The sequence below is a fragment of the Coloeus monedula genome (assembly GCF_965178545.1).
Source record: "Coloeus monedula genome assembly, chromosome: 1".
NCBI classification, from domain to species: domain Eukaryota; kingdom Metazoa; phylum Chordata; class Aves; order Passeriformes; family Corvidae; genus Coloeus; species Coloeus monedula.
The window spans coordinates 137712265-137734329 of NC_138781.1; the positions used below are offsets into that span (position 1 = coordinate 137712265).

Sequence of the window (22065 nt, forward strand, 5' to 3'; positions counted from 1 at the left end):
TGGTGGCAGTGATAGGCATGGGTTTTCTCAAAGAGTAATTTGTAAATATATTGCTTCTCTGACCTAACATACAGAACAGAGCTCACACTGGCAGAGGTATGGGTACTTTTTCTGGTGCTTGAAGTTCTAGATTTATTTACTTTTTACAGGGTTTTTTTGGTGGAGTACTCATGGTTTCTATTTTCATGATTATGACCATGAAATGATAATTTTAGTTTTTCTCTGTGTTGAAATTAAACACCCCTATAAATTCATACAATAGCTTACACACTTTGTTTCATCCTTATGCTTTAATTGTACTTTGTAAAGTGTTTGCCAGTATCTTCCTTGAAGTCTATTACATGTTATCAGCAAAACATTTCAAGACTCCAAGGAAGCACTACAGGAAAGTTCAAGTATGTTCTTCTACATAAATGTGCAATAGTCCTTCCTTGTGAAATATGAAGGATTTATAGATATGTTTCCTGTTCTTTTTATTACTACTAGTAGTCCCTATGTCTAATTTATTTAAATATGTTTTTCAAGACACAAATGCCATATATATATATCTTGTTTCTTTCAATACCATCCAAAATGAGAAATCTGTGCAAAGCAATGTATAGAGGGTAAGAAAATGAGTATCATGACTCTGTTTTGAAATTCAAGTGTGTTATATTTATTTTATTATACATAATGTGCATTTTATTACAATTATATAACTATATTTGAATGTTAAATTCATACAGATTTTCTGTATTATTATTTGGCATGAAAAAGGGAAATTTCTAGAATAATTTGTCTGGTTAAATGCTGGAGCACTTAGACTCTGTGGCTTTTTTTCTAAAGCTAATTTTCATGTTCCTGGATCTTTTAGTAACAAGATTGTAGGACAGAAAAGTCTGTAGTTGTCATCAGATAAAACTGAACTTCATAACTTAAAATCATCAACGGATTATTCTTTTAGTGGAAGTTAGAGAAAGTAAATGTGTTTGGAACCAAAGTAACTGGAAAGTTTATTTTGGATCCAAAGTTGGTACTTGCTCAGGCCTAGCCCTGGCTTGCTTCTGATAGAATATTGCATGAAGATTTTTTGCACTGGAGTTGTGGTAACCTATTAGTATTTAAGGGAAAAGACTTTCATATTTAATTATAAAATGTTGGTTTATTATTTAGTTGTTGTAGAATTTTATATGCAGCCTTGAAGTCTTTTTGGCAGTTACACTGTGTAGGAGGGTAATACTCATTTGTCACATGTTCTTCATACTAATAGTTGCTAAAGTTGTGAAGCAGTATAAACACAGTTCTTTTTAATTGGCTGTTAATGCTGAATTCCATTGAGAACAATGAAGGATCTGTATTAAAAGTAAATTAATTAATGAGTAATGTTGCAACGAGTGCCAACCACATAAGAATGTAATTGTTACATATAAAACTTAGGTATGTCACATGCCTTTAAATATCCCTGAATTTATTTGAAAAAAAGAAATCCTTTACCTGAAACTATTGAAAATTTTATTTTCTGTAACACATATAACTTGTAAAAATTTCTGATGAAGTGAAACACTGAAAGGCGAGAAAGGGAAGGACAGAATTGATAAGACTTCCTGTTCTTTGAACGATGTTGTTATCCAGGGGTCAGGAAGAGATTATGTGACTTGTAATTTAGCAGTTTCAGCTCTCAGCAGTTATTTGTCAATTATGACGTAGGATTATTTCTTAAGTTGGTTACTTACCACAAACCAGCAATAATTTTGAGTTTTCTGTAACTAAATAAAGCCTTTTAAAAATGTTTAAAAGCTTTCTTAGAAAAGAACAGGAATACTATGAAGCACAATGACACTGTGTTTTAAGTGGTCAAAGAAAATGTATCTGATCCTTATTATGGTCATTTTTATGTACAGGTAGCCTGCTCTCTTAGTTCTTTTGTGTTCTGCTTTCCATTTATAACGTTTTTTCTTTGTCTACCTTCAAGACATGTATGTCTGTTCTCCCTTTAAAATTGTAAAAAACACTGCATGTCTGCCTCAACTGCAGATGGTCTAAATGCAGAACAAATTTGGATGTTGGCGGCTGAGCTATGGTCTTATAATACTGGGTGCACCAGAACCTGCACATGAGGTGTGTAAGCAGTGGTTCTTTGCAGTTTGGGGAGTCAGTGCAAGATGATACTCTGTACCCAGAAAAACATGTTACCTTTCTGCTGAGTGCTATGAGGGTTGCTGACTAATGCAGAGAGAGGCAACTTCCCAGGAGAGATACCCATATGCAAGTGTCACCGTGTGGCAAATCTTCAGTGCCTCTAATTGATATATGTAGCCGTAAAATGTGGGTTATGAAAGGGAATGTCCTATGGTAACACTATCATGAAAGGCTGTAAAGACTTGAACAACCTGTCCCTCTTCATTGCATTTGTGGGGAGTCACTTGTTTTGTTTTCTTCCCTCCAACCTACCCTCCTCAGTTAGGAAGACTTAATTTTTCAGCAGTATTTATTTAACTCTCCTCTCTAATGAACAACATTCCTTTTCATAAAATAAGAATTAAAAATACTCCAGTAACTTAATCTTTTCCTTTTTATACAAGAGTCATTGGACATTTTTAGGCTTATATGTTTGTAAAAGTGTAGAGTGTAGGGTTATGCTTTACATAATGTTTTACAAGTAGAAGGGAAAATAGTGCTTGCTTCATTGGTTTATCATTAGTGTACATTATTTAGCATGTATAGGCCTTGACATAATAGAAATGAAAATAGGGGGTGATCCTGTTTCAAGAATGTAATAATTCGTTCTCTTTAACACATGAATGTGTTCAGTATTGGCAAACGAACATGTTGCTACCAAAACTGAAATCAGATCCTTGAAACAGAAAGGATGTTGCCATGGAAAAATGAAGTAACACTCAGTGCAGCTGCGAAGCATTAATGAATAGGATATTTTTTTAAAAGATCATTTGTGTTTGGTGTGGCTTGGAGGGTCCCAACCAGATGGTTTCCATGAACAGGATCTGACCCTCAGCTTGAGGACTTCTTACTGGCAGATTACTTCATTTTCTTTCCCTTGGATTGTCAGATCCTTACATTAATGCAGGATTTACTGCTGCAGATTTATATTCAGTTACATAAATCAGTCACATCTTACATTAAATTCACAATTTTAGGCACACAGTTTAACGGTTATTTAAAAAGTGTAAAAAGATTTATATGATAGCTTTAATATATACTATTGATGTAGTTTAATTTTAAGAATTTGGATTACACATATTTTGAAACACTTTCCGATTGGTGAAGCAATCTGTACTGCACATTCTCACTTTTGTACAGCATATAATTCCATCATTTTAGGTGCACTCTTCCATTCCTTCACTGGAACTTGTGAATAGGCAAATTTCTGGATTCTGTGAATTAAATGTACATAAATTCCATTGAAGTTGGTAGTTGTGAAGCTGCCTCTGAGATGTTCAACAGGTGCAACTCAGTTTTGCACTTATTGGGCCCTTGTGTATTCGACTTGGTAATTTCTTTTGTGATTATAATAATTGCATGATTTGCTCTAAAATGGGGACTTTTGCCATATATTCATTGTGTTGGGCTTTGAAATCCTGCAGTAATGTTTTGCAAAATTTGTTATTCATATAAAACTTTAAATGAAACACAGATAAACAAACCATATCTGTAAGAAACTCTGTAATATTACATATCGTCAATTTTTAGTGAATCCAGATTTAGGATCCTGCTGACTGCACCAATTTGTCATGAATGAGTGATTTAGAACTTAAAGAATCATCATCAAAGGCATTAGCAAAGGTGATTTTAACATAAAGTCATAAAGGTGTAACTTGGTAAAGTTCAATAGCAAGGTTTGCTCTATCATTTACTACATGGTTGAAACATACAAGCGAAAATGGAATTAGAATAAATTTGGCATTATTTACATGGAGGCCGAAGATGGAAAAGGATAAGGTAACCCAAACTTTGAGTCATGCAATTCAGACCGGACTTCCTTGCTTGCCACACCCCTGATGCTTAGGTGCAGCTGGATCTGATCTGGACAACAGTTTATATCTAACAGAAGAAATACAGAGAGTAAGGAAGTCCTTCCATTGAGTCATGAGGTTCAGAGTAGACCCCCTTGCTTTCTAAACTGCTGATGGAGCTTAGGTCCAATCTTAGTCTCAACTTTGACAACAGTCTATCTAAAGGAATTACCTAACATGGATTTCATTTGTTTTATTTTAGCATGCTATCAGCAGCTTTCTGATGTTCTACTGCAAATAAGGGATCTCTCTGCCTTGGGTTACGGAAGGAACACTCAGTCTCAGATAAGGAATCCCAAACACTGGAAGGCATCCCAGCTCAAGGGGAGAGTCACTGGTGTGCAGTCTAGTTGCAATTTAGAGAAAGCTTGAATTGAACTCACCCAGAGATCTGTTGCTAGTAGAAAGGCCTCTCTGCCACTTGGAACAACCTTGAAAGGTGTCTCCCTGCAGCCATCCTGCCTGGCAGGGAGAGCTCAAAGGCAGATCACTTAGGCTGTCATTGGCTTGTAGTCAAATTGCATGCAGTGGGAAGGGTGTGCAAGAGACTCCTTGTACCCACAGCTTTCTTTGTTCCTTGATAACTGAGTCTTGGAAAAAACACATTCAGGTGTTAAAACACATGATCAGGTGTGATGCTTGTTGGGTGACTCTGCTCTTTGAGGGTTTCCTGGAGGAGTTCTTGACCTGGCTACAGCTCAGGCCGTTACCTCATTTGGAGCTTGTACGGAGCTACTGCTGGTCCGGTTAAGGAGGCCAAGTGTATCCATCATACATATGGAGGCCTGATGCTATCATTTAAAGCCCACCAAAATTCATGATCCAAGTCCCATTCAGTTGCTTGAAAATGAATAACAAAGAGTTCCTTGTGTAAAAAAAGAATTTCCATCAGGAATTTAAAGGGGTGAAACTGTTGTGATTCTACTTCAGTATTCTTGGTACAGTAAAGTAAAATAAACCAAATGGGATCCAAAGAACTTTTCTTTAGTACAAAGCTGTAGTGAACTGTAAACAAAGTGCAAAAACTCCATTGAGTATTGAGATCCCTTCTTGAGAGTGCTTTGTAAAACATGTCCTCTAGACCCTGCTGCTGGTAATGCTAAGTATAGTATCTCTTTAAGTTGGTGGAATTTTTGGATTATTATTACCACATGGTTCGTAAATCCAGGCAGCATTTGATGTTAATCATCATAGATATGTATATATATGTGTGTGTGTGTGTATGAAGAATGGGTGATTTTTTATAAACTGTTTACTCAGCAAATGCAGGGATAAAACAATAGTTATACTGATCATAAGTTCTTTTGTCATCTATTTATCATTATTTCACAATGGCTTGACCTGCAACCTATAACTAATAGACCAGAAAACGATCTAATGTGACACTGTAAAAATCTTTGCAAATTGACACAAAGACTAATTTTCCATTAAAAAAAAATCCAAATCTATTACATCTGTAACAATACACCCTAGCTTTTCATCCAGTATAAATAAAGTACACTCTGCAACCTTGGATCAATAAACTACTTATCAAAGATGTAATTAGCTTCATTTTACAACTCAAACAGTTCTAAATCCAGAAACAAACACAGACTTCATGAACCAATGTATTTATTTTTGCAAAATTCTACTTATATTTTTCTGTAGTGAATTCTTGTCAGTTTGTCTAAGCAAAAGGGCACAAAAATGCTGAAAGAAAGATGAATATCTGTGTACTCACTAGGCTGGCAAAGTACTTACAGTGCCATGGAATTCTAGCTCTACTACAAATCACTACTGTGGTCTTGAAGGCCTAATAGCCTTCAGGGAAGAGTATGAAGTACAAATCTTGGTTATTGCTTTTAAGCTGTCTTAAACGATGTCAAATCGAAAGAGTGTTATGTAAGTTTGCAGCAAACAAATGTTTTTATCACAGCTACAAATAATATCTTGACCAACAATTTGTATGCTAGGCTTTTCCAAGCAATGTGAAGAAATGAACTGAATCACAGCTTGTATTTGCTTAACAAAGCATTCAAGTGTGCAGGCTGTTGGAGCCTTTCAATATCCAGGTGCCAGAATGGTACATGTAAGAGCCAAGGAAGACTAACAGTCCGTAGCTTACATCACCTCTGAGTTAACAAGATGTGATGAGTTCTTGGTTTGGACTTGCTCAGCCTCTCTAGAAGCCCCTAAGAAGATGTCAAAATGGTCAGACATGTTTCAGGGTAACAACATTGAAAATAAAGAAAAAAAAATATTATTTTGTATGAAACCATATGTGCTGCTTCTTATTTGCATTGAAAAGTGGATAAAAGCTGTATAAACTTTGTCAACTTTATTACTATCTCTTTGTTTATATGTACACCTCTCTGTTTAAAACTCAGTCAGTTTTTCTCTCATTTGTGTTTTTCCTGTTTTTTCTAATGATTAACTTTTTTGTACTTGCTCAATACTGTTGACTAGTAAGTAAAGGCAGAATTTTCCCTGAAACAGTTCTTTATAGAAAGTAACAGCATATAAAATTTTGACTAGTCCTAGAGACTTAGCTGTTGCTAACAAAAGCTAATGAACAGCAAAAAGTGGAGGGCTTTCTCATTCAGTACATTTTCTGACTCAATTGCACTTTGTAAAAATCTGTTGAAATGTTGATATATGTGTGTTCACTTTACATGGCAACACCTTTCTGATGAATTAACACAGCAAAAACATCCTTCTTCTTTCTCCCCTCCTATAATCATAATTTAAGAGAAAATATTATTTTCCAGCATTTTGCTTCATCTTTTCTCTTAATTCAACTAAAAGTTTAGACTATTTTCAGTCAACTGTTATGCATTAATAACTTCAGATTTTGTACCAAGGTGAATACTCCACAGTGAGGGGGAAAATAATCTATTTCTGAGAATCTTTCTTGGCTTTGTCGTTTCAGCTTGAAGTGCAGTCTTGTTGTGTATTCCTTCCGAATGACAGCCTGCCTTCTCCAAGTACTATTGTGTCAGGTGACATTCCTGGCACTGTGCGAAACTGGTACCATGGGCAGGCCAGTATGCCTGGCACACTTGTCATCTGCTTGCCCCAGATAAAGATTATGAGTGCTGGACACAAACACATGGAACCATTGCAAGAAATCCCATTTGTTGTGCTGAGACCCATCCTGGAAGAAGGTAACGTGATAAGCTCAAAAAACCTTACTCTTTCGTTTCCATTTCTAAATGTTATAGAAATTATCTTCATTTTATTTTGAAAATGTCTGATTTTGTACTGCTTTTTTAGCAGAATGTTGTTATGTATTATTGATGTCTAGCGATCTTACTTACAAGGTCGGATCCATGGAAATCAACATGGAACTCATCATCAAAGAGCTACTTCTGTGATATGTTTTGTATATTTGAAACTACAATAATTCAAAAGTTCAATTTTTACCTTCAGTGGTTTTGTTATTCAAGTTGTGGTGTATATGATGATGAGGATTTTGACACAACAGGAAGTTGTGATTCATAAATCATGAATTCTAAGACCAAATGGAGACAGGTTAGGAAAAACTGCTCATCCCACCAAAGTCTTGTGTGTAACATTCAGACTGGACATTAGTTAAACATTCTTCACTGAGAGGGTGGTTGGTCACTGGAACAAGCTTCACAGGAAAGTAATCATGGCACTAAGCCTGTCAGAGTTCTGGATGCATCCATACAATGCTTTTAGTCATATGATTTAATCTTAGGCAGTCCAGCAAGGAGCAGGGAGTTGCACTCAGTGATCCTTATGGGTCCCTCCCAGCTTGAGATATTCTATGATTCAATATAAAATGAGAAAAGAAATTCATAAGTATAGCAAACTGTCAGAAGAAAAGAATGAGACTTTAATGGTCATCCTGATAGGCAACAGTTGTGTTCTGTGTTGTGACTTAGGAATTGTAGCAAGGATTTTGTAGAGATTTGAAGAAAAAAATTGTAAAGGTTGAGGAAAAGTACAGTAGTTCTTATTTGAAAAGCTAATATTTGATAGGGGTTTGAGTTGTAGACCAGCTTGAGGGAAGATTCAGCTTTTAACATTCTGCAACTGATTGAGAAATGAAAGGAGGAGATAAGCTGATAAGGACCTAGCAAGTGAAAACAAGTTGCTTATGTTCAGTATTTTTTACTGTGTTTTGTTTTTTTAATGGAGCCCTTAGAAATGATCAGAATAAATGGTAAATGGACTTGCAGCAGTGTTCTGAAGAAATACTGATGTAAAAATCTTGTTCTATATATATTTATATGAAAACTTGTGTACTGGAAATAGGTGAGGCAAATATTCTGAACCATCTTGAGCCTTGGGTTCCAGGTTTATTTTAAGGACTTTGATGAGAGCTAGGCTCACAACCCAAGTTACAGGTTTCATGGAAATGCCAGTATTTGTGGTATACCTCCAGCCAGCAGCTCTGGCTGCACACAGCCCCTCACTCCTCCTCTCTGGTGGCCTGAAGGAGAGAATCAGAAGGTCAAAAGTGAGAATGCTTAGGGTTTGAGATAAAGACAGCTTAATAGGTCAAGTAAAAGCTGCAGGTGCGAGCAAAAGCAAAACAACAAATTAATTTGCTACTTCCCGTCAGTAGGCAGGTGTTCCAGCCTTTCTGTTTGGTTGGTTTCTTTGGTTATTTGGGGTCAGCTGTCCGGGCTGTGTCCCTTCCCAACTCCTCGAGCACCCTCACTTTCCTTGCTGGTGGAGCAGTGTGAGAAGCAGGAAACACCTTAAGCACTGTCCAGCAATAACTAGAACATACCCATACTATCCACTTTCAGCACAAATCCAGAACAGTACCATACCAACTACTATAAAGAAAGTTAGGTCTATCCCAGACAAAACCAGGGCATTGGTGTACAGTTAGTTACCAATGTTAGTTCATTGTTCTAGTCTCAAAATGTATTCTTTAGAAAGAATTCTTGCTGTTTCGTGTATTCATTCTAAGACGAAGAGAGGGAGATGCAGCAATTGTTCCATTGCTTTTGTGACAGCATTTTCTGAGAAAATTACTCTGTTTTCTGTGTACTTACTGCTGAAAAATAAACAATTTAAAGGGCATGAAAAATTAAGTAAAATCACATTCAAGAGCTAGTCCTGCTACTGCATCTGAAATTTGTTTGGATTTATAACATTGTGTTTCTTCTCCCTTTGGTCTGCCACTTACATTGGACTCCTCTTCTTTCGGTATTTTACCTTAAGTCATGGCAACGGAGATAAAACTGTAGTTTTTAGTATTGAAAGTCATATTAGAGGTGCTGCCAAATGAAAAGAAAAAAAGTTTAAAAGAAAGATAGAAAGGTATATGTGTTTTTCCTAATAACTTTCAGTAGGAATTATCTAATTTGCTAATCATAGTGACAGAGAGAAGATAAATTTAACCAAAGTCTTTTGTTTGTTTTAAACTGATGATGTAATTTAAACCGATGATGTAATTTAAACCATTTAAGAAAGTAAAAAGTCATTTGAATTTTGTCAGACCCAGATTTGAGGGAAAGATCCTAGTGAGAGAAAAGAATCCCCCTGGTTGGGATAAAGCCTATGGTAAGGAATTTATTTGTGTGTGGCTTTCTGCTCTGGGAGTAATGCCAAACAGAAGTTCTCACAATCTTGATATTTTTGATTTTCTAAAGGAGCCATTGCCTTCTCCCATGCCAAGACTCTCTCTTAAAGAGATTATTTCAAAGTTTTTTCAAAGCTTTAATGTCACCTTCTTTGTTTCTTCCCCTATAGAGGTAAATAATTTTTATGGACTTGTATTGTGAAAATCTCTTAATTTGCCTTCTGTCTTTGAACAAGACTTCAGGGACACTCTGTCATTCTTCAGACATGCTACCATCTCTCAGAAATTATATTTAGTCAACACTGCTTTTCCTGGTAACCATTGTTTGGATCATTCCTTCTTCTTAAAGAGGATATAAGTAAAAGGCTTTTTCATAAGGGTGTGTTGTTACTTTTAAGGAAGCTGTGTGCTCACTGATGTATTTTTCTTATTACATGAAAGACTAAAAGAGGAGAAAAAGGGACGACCATATTCCTACTGTCATTTGGGAATGTTTCATCCTACTCAGATACTTACTGACCTCAAGATGTCAACATAATGTAAAAATAGCTTATACACTATCCCACAATCCCATTTTTCCATTTGTTTTCAGTGTTTTGCTGCATCTCTGAGGTAATTTTAGTTTGTAGGAATACTTTAAAAAACATTTAAAGTACTTTTACAGTACTTCCATTCAGAAACGTAATGTAGCTCAGTCATCCTAAATAACTAAGTAATCCATAAATGGATTTATCTATGTAAAGAATGAAATATTCCTTTGAACTTCCGTTGAATAACAAATACAATTAAGTAAGGTATTGAATTACATTGAGTATTATTTTAATAATAAATAAATAAAATTATCAGATAGAGATCCATGAGGTAGTAGTATTTACTGAAGATGTTAAAGTAGAATCACAGAATCATAGAGCCTGGAAGGCCAGGTTGGAAATGACCTTGAATGATCATCTGGTCCAAACCTGAATGGCAAAGGGACCCAAGATGGCATTATCCAACACCCTGCTCATTTGCTTCTTGAAAGCCTGCACTCTAAGGAGGCTGTTCTGGTTAATGATTGTTCTTACTGTAAAAACTTCCTTATATCAATATTAAATCTCTCCCAGTGCAACTTGTACCTGTTGCCCCTTGTCTTCTCTGTTTTGACACCTTGTAAAGAGGAGGACCTCTGTCCTATTTGTAACTGCCCTTTATGTAAAATAGTTACTGAGAAGAAACTCAGTTTGAGCAAAACTGAAATGTTTAGAGATGTGCTTAGAGTGAGCTGTGACTTTCCGTGCACATCTAACTTCAAATGATTGACAATTCCTCTGTATAATCTCCAAGTTGCAACCTACAGCAATAGGATAAAATGTGGTAAATATAGTTGGACAACATATGTTGTTGTGGTCAGAACTTCTGGACTGCCAAGTGGTCTTCCAAAAGTCTAAACTCTTATAACAGGAGAACAAGTTGAAGACATGAAGGGAACTTTTGCTTCAGGTAAAGCACTGTTTTAGAGTAATAATGAAAATTTTTAGTATTGATGAAATTCTCCTGTGTTTAGAAGTTTACATTTTGAATTATATTAGTTAATGTTTTTTAAATAATATTAATTAATTATTAATATAATAATATTCCTCTTTGGGTTCATAGTAGTAAATTTTATTAATTTATCTTTGTAAAAATGTTTGCTTATGTCGGATACAGTAAGATACAGACCTTTAGGTAAGACACAGTAAAATACTTTTAGAAAGCAGTGTTCAACATATCTTAAAATTGCTGGTACTGCTGGTAATCATACTCATATTTTCAGGTGGATAGCCATATACTGACAGTCTTGTGAATCACTGTATTCCAAATATTTAAATTTGAAAGATGGCTTTTGTTTGTGAAATAAGACAGATTATATATCTTCACAGAATTTTGTAATATATGTTTAAACTCAATATATTGTCAAGTGACTTACAGGGAAATAGGAAATTAGGGCTACATAGATTTCAACCTGAAAACAGAAGCTAAATGTTTTAAGTAGAACAGCAGTATGTTGGCATTCTTAGAAGTTATCAGCTTGCATTAGATTTAAAAAAATGTTTACCTGTAAATTTACAGAAATTTTTTCAGTTATTATATTTAAGATAAATATTTGGCATTAGAATAGTGGGCTGTTTCTCAGAAGGGTTTGTGTGTGACCTTAAAGATTATCTATTTCCAACCCCCCTGCCAAGGGCAGGGACTCTTCACTAGACCAGGTTGATCAGAGCCCAATCCATCCTGGCTGTGAGCACTTTCAGGGATGGGGCATCCACAACTTCTCTATGCAACCTGTTCCAGTGTCTTGCTACTCTTGTAGTGAATAATTTCCTTTTTATATCTAATCTAAATCTACCTTCTTTTGATTTATTTGAGTTTATATTCAATGTCACCATCTGTAATAGTAATTACTATATTTAATTTACATTATGATAATGCCTTGTAAAATTAGTTCTCACATTTGAGAAGCTGGGATTATGCAGACATAGAACTACTTCCCTGTTGCATGATTGGGAGGATGTAGAAGTGACCTAACGTAGTGATTGCAGTATCTTTTTTTTAAACATTGCATGTCATATGAGAATGAGGGCTTTAGAAATGCATGTAAAGAGCCTGCAGTGTGGGTAGAGAAAGGGAAATGAAGACAGAGTAGTCAGGTTGCTTTTTAAGGATTGCAAGGGATACTACTATTAAGCCTGGGAATAGATCCCAGAGCACATGCATGATAAAGCTTTCATGATCTCTCTCCTACCATTACTAATTTTAAACAAGCAATATTCCTCTTTTGTAGAACTGTCAGCATCATATACACAGCATTGTGTACTAATACCGCATTTCCAATCTGGTTTTTAAAATAAAGATAAGTAGTACGTAAAAATGAGAGCAAGTGTAACAATTATTAGTAGTTAAGTACATTTATCAATATTGCATGTCATGCATATGGAAAGTCTCGTTATGAACATGAGTAATTAACTCTAGCAAAGAAACAAAGGGCGTCAATAAGTACCAGAGAAAGCTCTAGCACACAACAAATTATTTATTTATATATTGGAAAAATAATTCAAAAATTCTGTAGGAAAGTAGTCTTTCCAAACTACTGCAAGTAGCAGATAAATGGTACATGGCAGTTCATTTAAAATTGTCCGATAGTTGGCTCAGTCAACTGCCAAATACCTGAAAGTGGTATTTATAAATTTAAGAGGTTATCAAAGCAGTGGAAATAAATAAATTTTCAAATACATATCAGTGATGATGCTCTAAGAAATTAAAAATAAAAATTTATGATAGTAGTAGGGCAGGAATTAACCAGAATCTTCACGGTAGTAGGGGTCTTTCATGTGTATATTTTATAGTATTTACATAATAGTTGTTGGGTGCACTGTAGTGTCACTGAAGGCAATTCCAGTTTTTCCAATTTTCTTAAAATATTTCAGAATTTCATCAGTTAGGTGACAAAATAATAGTATACGTAGATGGGAAGGTTAGATGTAGAGAAAATTCTGCTAAATGCGGCACTGGTTTTCCTTCCTACCAAGAAATCATCCTTTAAATTATGGGAAAATCCTATAAGCAATGTTGCTTTTGATGTTTAGATGCTTTGAAGTAATTTTTTTAATAGTTTCATAAAACAAATTTGCAAATGAATGAAGGTACATTTTTTTTTGAAAAACAGATAAGACATAGGTACAACAAAACAAGGGTTTATCAGGTGCACAGTTCCAGTAGTGTTAGGACAGGCACATAGTGTATACGGAGCTGAATAAGAGGTAATTGATGACATCAGGGGGAATTTTATAGTTTTAAATTCACTGTATCTTTACTAGAGTGTTTTTTTCAACATACTGTGGTTTCTGTACATTGATAAAATTTTATCAGTGTTTTTTTTTTAAGGTATATCATGTGTGCAGTCTAGGAGCGCTACCATTCATTTTTTTTCCTTAGATATTCCGTCTTTCTAATCCATGAAATAGAAACTATATTAATTTACTGTGGTGGTCACAGAGAAAAACGAAGTTCATATATAATAATTAGAAACTTGTCATTGGAGTTGGCTTTGCATTTAATTTTTTCCCATCTATTACAATTATTTTTTTGTCTTTTCTTGGCTGTCTGAACTTGGAAAAAAGCACAAATTAACTGCTTCAAAACTTTTAATCTGTAAACCTTTTGAAAATATTTTCAAGTTACTTTGAACTGAATTCTTCAGTATGTAATAGCTTTAAAATAAACTACTGAAGTTTTCAGTTTGTTCTTAGGATGAGACACATAGGATTTTCTGATACATACTTCTGACTATATAAATTTATTGCTGAAGCAATAAATTCCACCTGTGGAAGAAAAAATAGAAGTCTTACTAAAATAATATGGTGAAAAGATTTTGGAATGAAGCTTTCTTTTCATTTCAAATCCCTTCTAATTTCTTTAAATAATCACAGTTACCAGTTGGTGCTATTTCTTAGGTTATGATTTCTCAGCAGGACAGTACTGACTGTAGGCCACACCAGGCAGCAAACACACTCTTCATATATTCTTTAAAAACACTGGTTTGAATTTTTTGTTGGCCCATGAGACCCAAGGGGCCTATCCCAGTGTACCTTTGTCTACCATTTTCTCCTCTGATTCTCAAGACTTGCTCCCATGCTTCTGGGGTATTAGATTAATTTGGACTCTTCTTATCCAAGACTTAGGCCAACATTTTGAAAAATGAAACTCATACCAAATAACTTTCTGAATTTTCCTGTAGGAAGGAGAACTTTTCTCCTTCACTTTCTCCAGATGAATGTTCTCCATACAAAGATGAAGACTGTTTCAGGCATGGCTGAGGTTTGTGGATGCTCACCAGCCTGCTGTGTTTGAATCTGACACTGCATCCAGCTGCTTTTACATTACTTCATATTGGGACAGGCAGTTTCTCTTGGTAGACTGAAAATTCCCATGCTGGGCACACACTCTCTGTTGTTCAAGTTGTGACAAAAAGGCACAACTTCCTCAGTAGAAAATCTGATAAATGGGATGAAGACTTTCTTTAAAGAAAACAAAACTAAACAAAAGAAACCCCAAAGACTCCCTGAAATATTATTATGTTCTTAGACCTCTGAAGAGCAAAAGCCTGTATCTGTTTCAGGTAAAATTAGAATTATCCATATATCTTTCATTGCCTTATTTTCCTCACTTTTGAGTATTCTTTGGGTTTTGGTTCAGTGTTTCTCCCAGAGCCTAATTTTTTTTCTCTGGGACCTGGTTATCATATGTGAGATTGTATTTGGTTTACATGGCAAGGTTTTGGTAGTGGGGTGGACTGCAGGTCTGACGTCTGTGAGAACATTCCAGAATCTTTTCTCATGTCCAACAGAGCCAGTTCCAACCGGCTCTAGATGGACTTTCCCAAGTTGAGTCTGTTCTGCCCATGAACAATAACAGGTGAATTATTTCTCCCTGTCTTCCAGGCTTTTGTTATATTTTCTCTTCTAGTCCAGCGAGTAAGGGGAGTGATAACAGCAGCTGTAGTGGGTTTCTACACTCAGCCAGGGTCAACTCACCACAGGAATTCTGTTTCAAGTTCTCTAATCTGTGTGCTCAGTTTCCCTCAATTCTAGCTGGTAGAGCTGTGGAAAATTTCTCTTCACCAAAAGGAGTTCCTGTTAGCCCTTTAAAGAACTACCTAAATAGTTCTGTGATCCTGCTTTGGAAACTTTTATGTTTCATCTATTGACAGCCTAAAGAAAACTGATTGTACGGAAGCTGTAGGCATTTTGTTGTTCAGCTGTGCATTGCCAATTCCCTTGCTGATTATTCTTCATAATGATTCTTGGTAGGATGCCAGGAATGTCTCTGGGTAGGCTTCCTCCTAAATACAAGAAATCAAGCCCTAAGTGTATGTCCATAATAATTTGTTTTTATAAAATCCATCACCATTCTGTTCCTAAGAAGTTAAGTGAGACAGTGGAAAGAGCTGCACTGTGCGCATTGGGATAGGCTTCATTCTGCGGCATCACTGTGTTGAGGTACAACCTGTAGACTTTTTGAGGAAAGAATTCACGTTTTTACTATTACAACCTGTAAATAGGTGTAAGTATGTAGTAGAAGGAATTGCCTCTGAATTGCATCGATAATGCTGAAAAAAGTGGGGAGTGGTTTCTGGATATTCTTCACTTTGAGGAAAATGATATGAAGCGGAAGAATTTCATTAAAGTTGTTCACAATTTAGAGTTAAAATTCCCAATGGATTTCACTTTTTAGAAGTTGTGAAAAATTTATTGCTATTGTTTAGATTTTGAAGTACAACATGGAACTGATGGTTGAATTATATTTATGAGAGTTTGGGATCAATTTAATGGTTGTTGATTGCAGTTGCTGACTTCTAAGGTGGTTTAGAATAAGGCCTTTGCTAGCTGTGTGAAATTATTACCCTACTTTTTATTAAGCAACTGTTTAACTGTTTTCCCTTCTTTTTAATCACTAGGTGATGCTTTTCCATGGACAATTAGTCTGCATCATTTCAGTATATATACTCTTCTTGGACAACAAATGACACTTAATTTAGTAGAACCAATGGGCTGTACTTCTACTTTAGCTGTGACTTCACAGAAACTGCTTGCTTCAGGGCCAGAATCCAGACACTCATTTGTCGTCTGCCTCCATGTAGACCTTGAATCCCTTGAAATAAAATGCTCCAATCCCCAGGTTGGTACATTTAATTGATTTATGAAAGGAAATTTAAAAAAACTTGATTTAAGTAAGACTGATCTGCATTTTTGTGAAGAGGGTCTCTCTCTATCTTAATTTTTTTTTTAACTGGGCCATCAAGATCAAGGTGCTTAGATTGAGATTTGCTTTGAAGCTTTCTCAACTTTTGTAATTTAAACTCTTCTCCAAATGTAATAGCTGTAGTATAAATGCATCTTTTGGCTGATGGAGCTAAATGAATTGCAGATGTACCATTAAATGCTATGATACTGTTCTGCTGTCACTGTGGATTCTTACATTGAAGTGGTTTCATGTAATTTTTTTTGCTACATTTTCACAGAACTAACATGTCTTTGAACCAAATGTGTTTTTTAGGCAAGCAATGGTATCCTACAGTAAAGGGAAGAAAAAACAGATGAATGCATGTAAACAAAAGCTACCACCTCATTTGTGTTTATTAGAAGGAAAGGTGTTCTTAGATTTTTCAGAAAGTACACCTAGTATTTTAATGACTTGGACCTAGTTTGATGTAGTTTCAAATAGAGTAGGTGTTTAATAATATTAAAAGTGGAATGGCATTGTTATAAGTGCAAGTCTTACCTAAATGTGAGTTGAGAACTAAAAAGAAAATTGAAAAAGACAATATTTTTCAAGCATTCCTATTAAAGTGTAATTGAGTAATTTGTTTTGCAAACTAAGAAAATATTTCCACTAAAAAATTGAAACTCTAAGCTCCATATAAATCATATTATGAGCATAATGACATGTTAAAGTGAAGTCGTAGTATGGAATATTCGGTCAAATGTTGTTGTCTTAAAGGATGTCCTTGTACACTGTGATGTTATTAATTTACTGCAGTATTCTAATGACTGAAAAGTTACAGACAAATTATTTGAGTCTACTAAAGGTTCTTGAACTGTCTTTCCCCCTTTATATGTGCCTTACTTGTCCTTTCTGCTCTACTTATGCAAAAGGGAAGAAAAAAAAGCAGTCTTCTTTAACCAGATGTCGAAGAATAGAAGATGAAAAATACAGTTACATAAACAGCATTTGATAGTTATAAATTCACAGTAGAGTAACTACGAAATTTGATTCCTTACAATGACAGGCTATATTTTTTCTATAGATGACAGCCTTAAACTAGGTGAAATTTGGTGAATTTGTTAAATGGTAGCAAAGGTGAAGTATTATATTTATATGACTATTATGATTTAATATGAAACCATGTTCTGATGGTCGTAAAGTCTGTAGATACTTCCAGTGTGCAAAATTGCCAGGATATTGTCTTTGGTTGTAGTTTTCAATTTTGTAGTAATGTGTTATTTTTAAAGTATAAAATGCTGTAACATATTGAGCTTTACAGATTTTGCCAAGTAGTCAGTGGGGTCTTATTGAATTATGTGTGGTTTTGCTGAGGAGAGGGCGGAAGCAGTGAGAGGGGGAAGCCTTTTTTATCAAATACTGCCAGTTATCCTTTTTGTCCTGCCATTTTTCTTCTCTTAAATAGCATGTTCCAAAAATAATTATTATATATTAACTGTTATGCTCAAAAATACTAGAAAGGAGGGAGGCCTTACACTTACACTAGCTGTTCTCATATAATCAGAAATGTATTGGCAAAATACTGAGACTACACATTTGAAAACGGGCAACTAACGAGAGAAGTAGAAATCCTTCTATTTTAATCAGTAACAACCAATGGAGTGCATAAAAAATAACCAAAGATGCGACTTTATCTGAAGTTTTGAAATTTTATTTACATGTAGACAAGTGCCATCTTTTTTGTTTTAATGAGGTTTTATTCTGAGGCTTTTTGGTATTTTTTTACCTTTCAACATAACTCCATGAAAATCATCTCCCTCTAATGAAAGTGTGCATTTTTGTTTGATGAACTTATTTTGTCCCTAGTTTCAGAGCAGGATAGAGTATTTTGATCATACTACTTGGTTGGCTGGTTGCTGGTAATGTTCAGAGACATGGCTATTACTGTCTGAAATAGCTACTCTTTCAGAGTGGCTAGAAAGATTCTAGCCTGAGCAATTTAAAAAAATCTCCCTGACAAGATAAGTAATTGTTAGCTTTAATGATTATGATTACTGCAACCCCAGTAAGATTTAAACCTTTCAGTGTTGGATTAACTGATGACAAACCTCTTCACCTTGCTGTATGAGCATATATGTAAACACAAGTTCCTTCTTTTGCATTACTTTGTGCCTTTAGGAACAGTAGCATAAATAATTTTCTGAAAGCCCTGCTTCATTAAAAACAAATATACCTTAAGTTATCCTTTGGTTTCTTGAAAAAAAAATGGGACATGGGGAAATGGCAAGCATGTATGATTTGGATATCTGCCTGTATTCTGTTAAATTTCTAGAGATAACTTTTGCCAGCAGAGTGTCAACAGCAGTTAATGTTATATTAGTCAATCAATTGGGTGGATGCTACATTAGTTAGTTACATTAGGACATTAGTTGAGCTTCCTGCATTACATGGAAAAGACTCAGGAAAACTTTGAAATTAGAATTTGGTAATCTAAAGGTTACCAGTGCCTATCAGAGCTCTACAGACACAAAATACTTTCGAGTATAACTGAAAGAGCTCTTCATCACCGCTGGAGTTGTTCGTCTGTAGATTGCTCTATGTATGAAGAAAAAAATGTACTGTGAAGTTTATCTCCTCTAAGGAAAATTCTGTCAAAAGATTATATGACCTGCTCTGTGTAAACCTGGAAACTTCAAAAGAAAATCCAAGATGAATTAAGAAGGTTTTTATAAAATTCCAGCATTTCACCTCTTAAGGAAGGACTGCAGCATGTACTTTGAGACTTCATCACACATTCTCACGCACAAAATCAAGTACTGTTTTCTATCAAATGTAGATTGACAGCAGTATTTTTTTTGCATCTGTTCTGCCCACATAAGAAGCCAGCTTCATGGAGCAGAAGTGTCCTGAGGCTTAAAGTTCTTACAAATATGAGAATTTCAGTTTTTTATAATGGCAACTTGGGTATGGTATCCAGCTGTGAATCTGCTTATATATTATTTTCAGTTTTCTCTGACCTTTTTTTATACAGTATATTCCAGTATGTTGTCATACAAACTCCATGATTAATGCCTATTTACAAAAACTTGTGTAAATATCTTAGAACTTAGTCAAACAATGTGCAAGTTAAACAATGTGTTTCTGAATATTTGAATGACATATACCAGGAGACTATTGAGTTTGGTAGTGAATATTCTTCCAAAGGCAGATCAATTTCACATGCTGCATACAATCATTATTTTAATACAATTTGAATGATTAATTTTGCATTGTTAATTTTTTATAAAGTTTGTGTTTGCCTTTTCCTAGAGACAGTATCTGTACATGTGAAATATATGATAAATTACCTTTGCTTAATTGTTAAAATTTCTATTAGTAAAAGTTTTACAAGACCATGTTGTTATGTTTTTGAGCTATGCACCATATGTTTACAGAAAGCAAAGATTATTTTTATCAAAGTCACTATACTGTAACTGATGTTTATTATTTTATTAGCAATGTAGTTGCTTATCAGAACATTATAAATGGTGAGAAGTTCAGTTCTGCTATATTACAAGTCTCTGTGGAGGACTTTGATAATTTTTCCTTCATCTCATTAAGAAAAGCTTCATCCTAAGATTAAGTTTTATTTTGTCCCTTAGGTGCAGCTTCTGTACGAACTGGCTGAGATCACAAGTAAAGTTTGGAATAAAATTCAGAGGAAAGGAGTTCTACATCAATCTGTGTCTTCTGTCTATACTGAAACCATGACAGGACCTGCTCCTCCTAGTTCTCCAGTTAAAAGTAGCATTGGTACCATTCCACCAGATACCAGCACATACAGTCCATCTGCTGACATTGGTACCACTACAGAGGTATTTTTATTTCGTAAAAATATTTGTTGATTGAGTTCTGACCTACAAAATGTGGTGGTGTGCAGTCAAGGAAGAATCAGAAAAATCAGAAAGAGTAGTAGAGTCCAGGTGGAAAGTAACTTTGCCCCAATAAACTAATGAAGAATACTTTATTAGTCATTTTGGCAGAACAAAAGAGAGAGAAAAACCATTTGCATTGGGCCTATATTTATTATTTGTCGGTATTGTTTCTTTTTGAAGTGAGTGCATATTAGCTTGTGGCACAAAACTGTGGTTAGTGTGTTCAGGTCAAGAAGCATAAGCCGTTTTTCAAGTCCAGAATTAATAGAAGAGTAAGTGTTGTTTTGGAAATACCTGTGCTACTTGTGAGCCATTCCAAGTAGTGAGCCAGTCACTCTGATGCCTGGGTCAGTAGATAGTTGCTGTGTGTAAATTGTATTGGCAACCAGGAGAGGTACCTGGGCTGTGAAGGCTTCCAAGGTTGGCATTGTACCCAGCTGTGTGCTCACCCCACCTCCATCCAGCCACTGTTGAACCACAATGCCATCTATGAGCTACTCCTGAAGCTCAGTCTATTCGCCTCTCTCAGCTGTCCAAGTATTAGAACTGCTTTTGTAGCTCAGTCACAGGAGCATTTGGGTATGCATCTTCAGATATAAGATTGGCCACTCGGTTTTATGTATTTCTGCTTCCTCAATTTACAACATTGTGTAACTACCAGGGGCAGTCTGGTACCTGATCATAATGTCCGTGTGTGCCTAAGACTATGAAATATTCGAGGCAGGGGGAGGAGTCCTGTGCCGTACTGAGGAAAGCAGGCTAATTCCTTTATCAGCATGAATGCAGTGTTAAAATTCATCCATGAGTATCATTAGCTTAAGTCACCAGGTAGCTGGTAATAGAGCAGAATGGGTGGTCATAGGAAGCTGTACAACTGCACAGGCATAGCATTTGTGGTTTTCTTAGTGCCCCTGTCAGGTTTACTAGTTAAAATAGTGAGTTAATCTTGTTTGTGCTACAGGAGAGAGTCAAAAATGTGTAAGATGAGTTGAAGGTATCCCAGGGTATCACATATTTGCAATTCTTTGTTTTTAACATAAATCTATTAGAATGTGGGGAGACTTTCCTGAATGACTGGGTTTCAGTCTCAGGAGAACCCCATCAACTTTAGAGACACCACATAGAACAGTTCTGAAATATAGGCAGATACACAATAATTTGAATTCTGAGTGCAATTACGAATTCAACATTTGGTCACGATTGGTTTAGCCCTATGTATAGTTTATATTAATTCCCAGGTTTGGGGAAAGTGAAATGGTGATTGCTAGTGCCTACTTTTTATATGCATCATACACACACACCCCCCAAAGAGGCAACTGACGTTAAAAGGTCTTTGAGCTAGAGTTTCAGTTATTAAATTGTTTCACTAAAATGTTTCTGGATTATTTGAGTAGCCTTGGTTTTGGTGTATTTCTCTGTGTGCATGATTTCAGTTGTGAAAAATTTTGCCATGGATACAGAATTAAAGGTAAGCAATAATAGTAAGAAAACAATGTGGTCACAAAAATAGTATTTTTCCACCTACTCACATCAAATCAATTTCTCATTGAAATCAGAAACCACCAGCTTTATAAATAACAATTTGGTTTTGATCCTCTATATGGACAGCAGTATTTGGAGTACATGCTGTACTTGGAGCATTAATTGAAACTATTCAGTAATTGTTTTAATCCATATGTTACCAAGATTATTTTGGTAATATGGGTCCAAATTCAGTGCTCACATCCTACCCTTTTGCAAAATGTTTTCCATCATTTATTTAATTTTCTTCCTATTCTCAACAAATGTTATTCACTAGCTAGATAATTTTTCTCCTAAAAATTCTAAATTATCTAAATGAAGCTTAGTGAATTACTGAACA

The 22065-nt window shown here is 35.3% G+C and overlaps 1 protein-coding gene across 4 annotated transcripts in view; it reads left to right on the plus strand.

The window, feature by feature from the left end:
- The window catches only part of VPS13B (vacuolar protein sorting 13 homolog B), a 436535-nt gene that overhangs the window by 221343 nt on the left and 193127 nt on the right, over positions 1–22065 (plus strand). For all 4 annotated transcript variants that reach the window (XR_014226320.1, XM_082279593.1, XM_082279594.1 and 1 more), the window contains exons 23-25: positions 6919–7153; positions 16025–16245; positions 19932–20144. Coding sequence is in view for 3 of the 4 variants with exons in the window: in XM_082279593.1 (XP_082135719.1) it covers positions 6919–7153; positions 16025–16245; positions 19932–20144 (669 nt within the window). In the remaining variant the exon portion in view is untranslated. The remainder of the gene's footprint in view (positions 1–6918; positions 7154–16024; positions 16246–19931; positions 20145–22065) is intronic.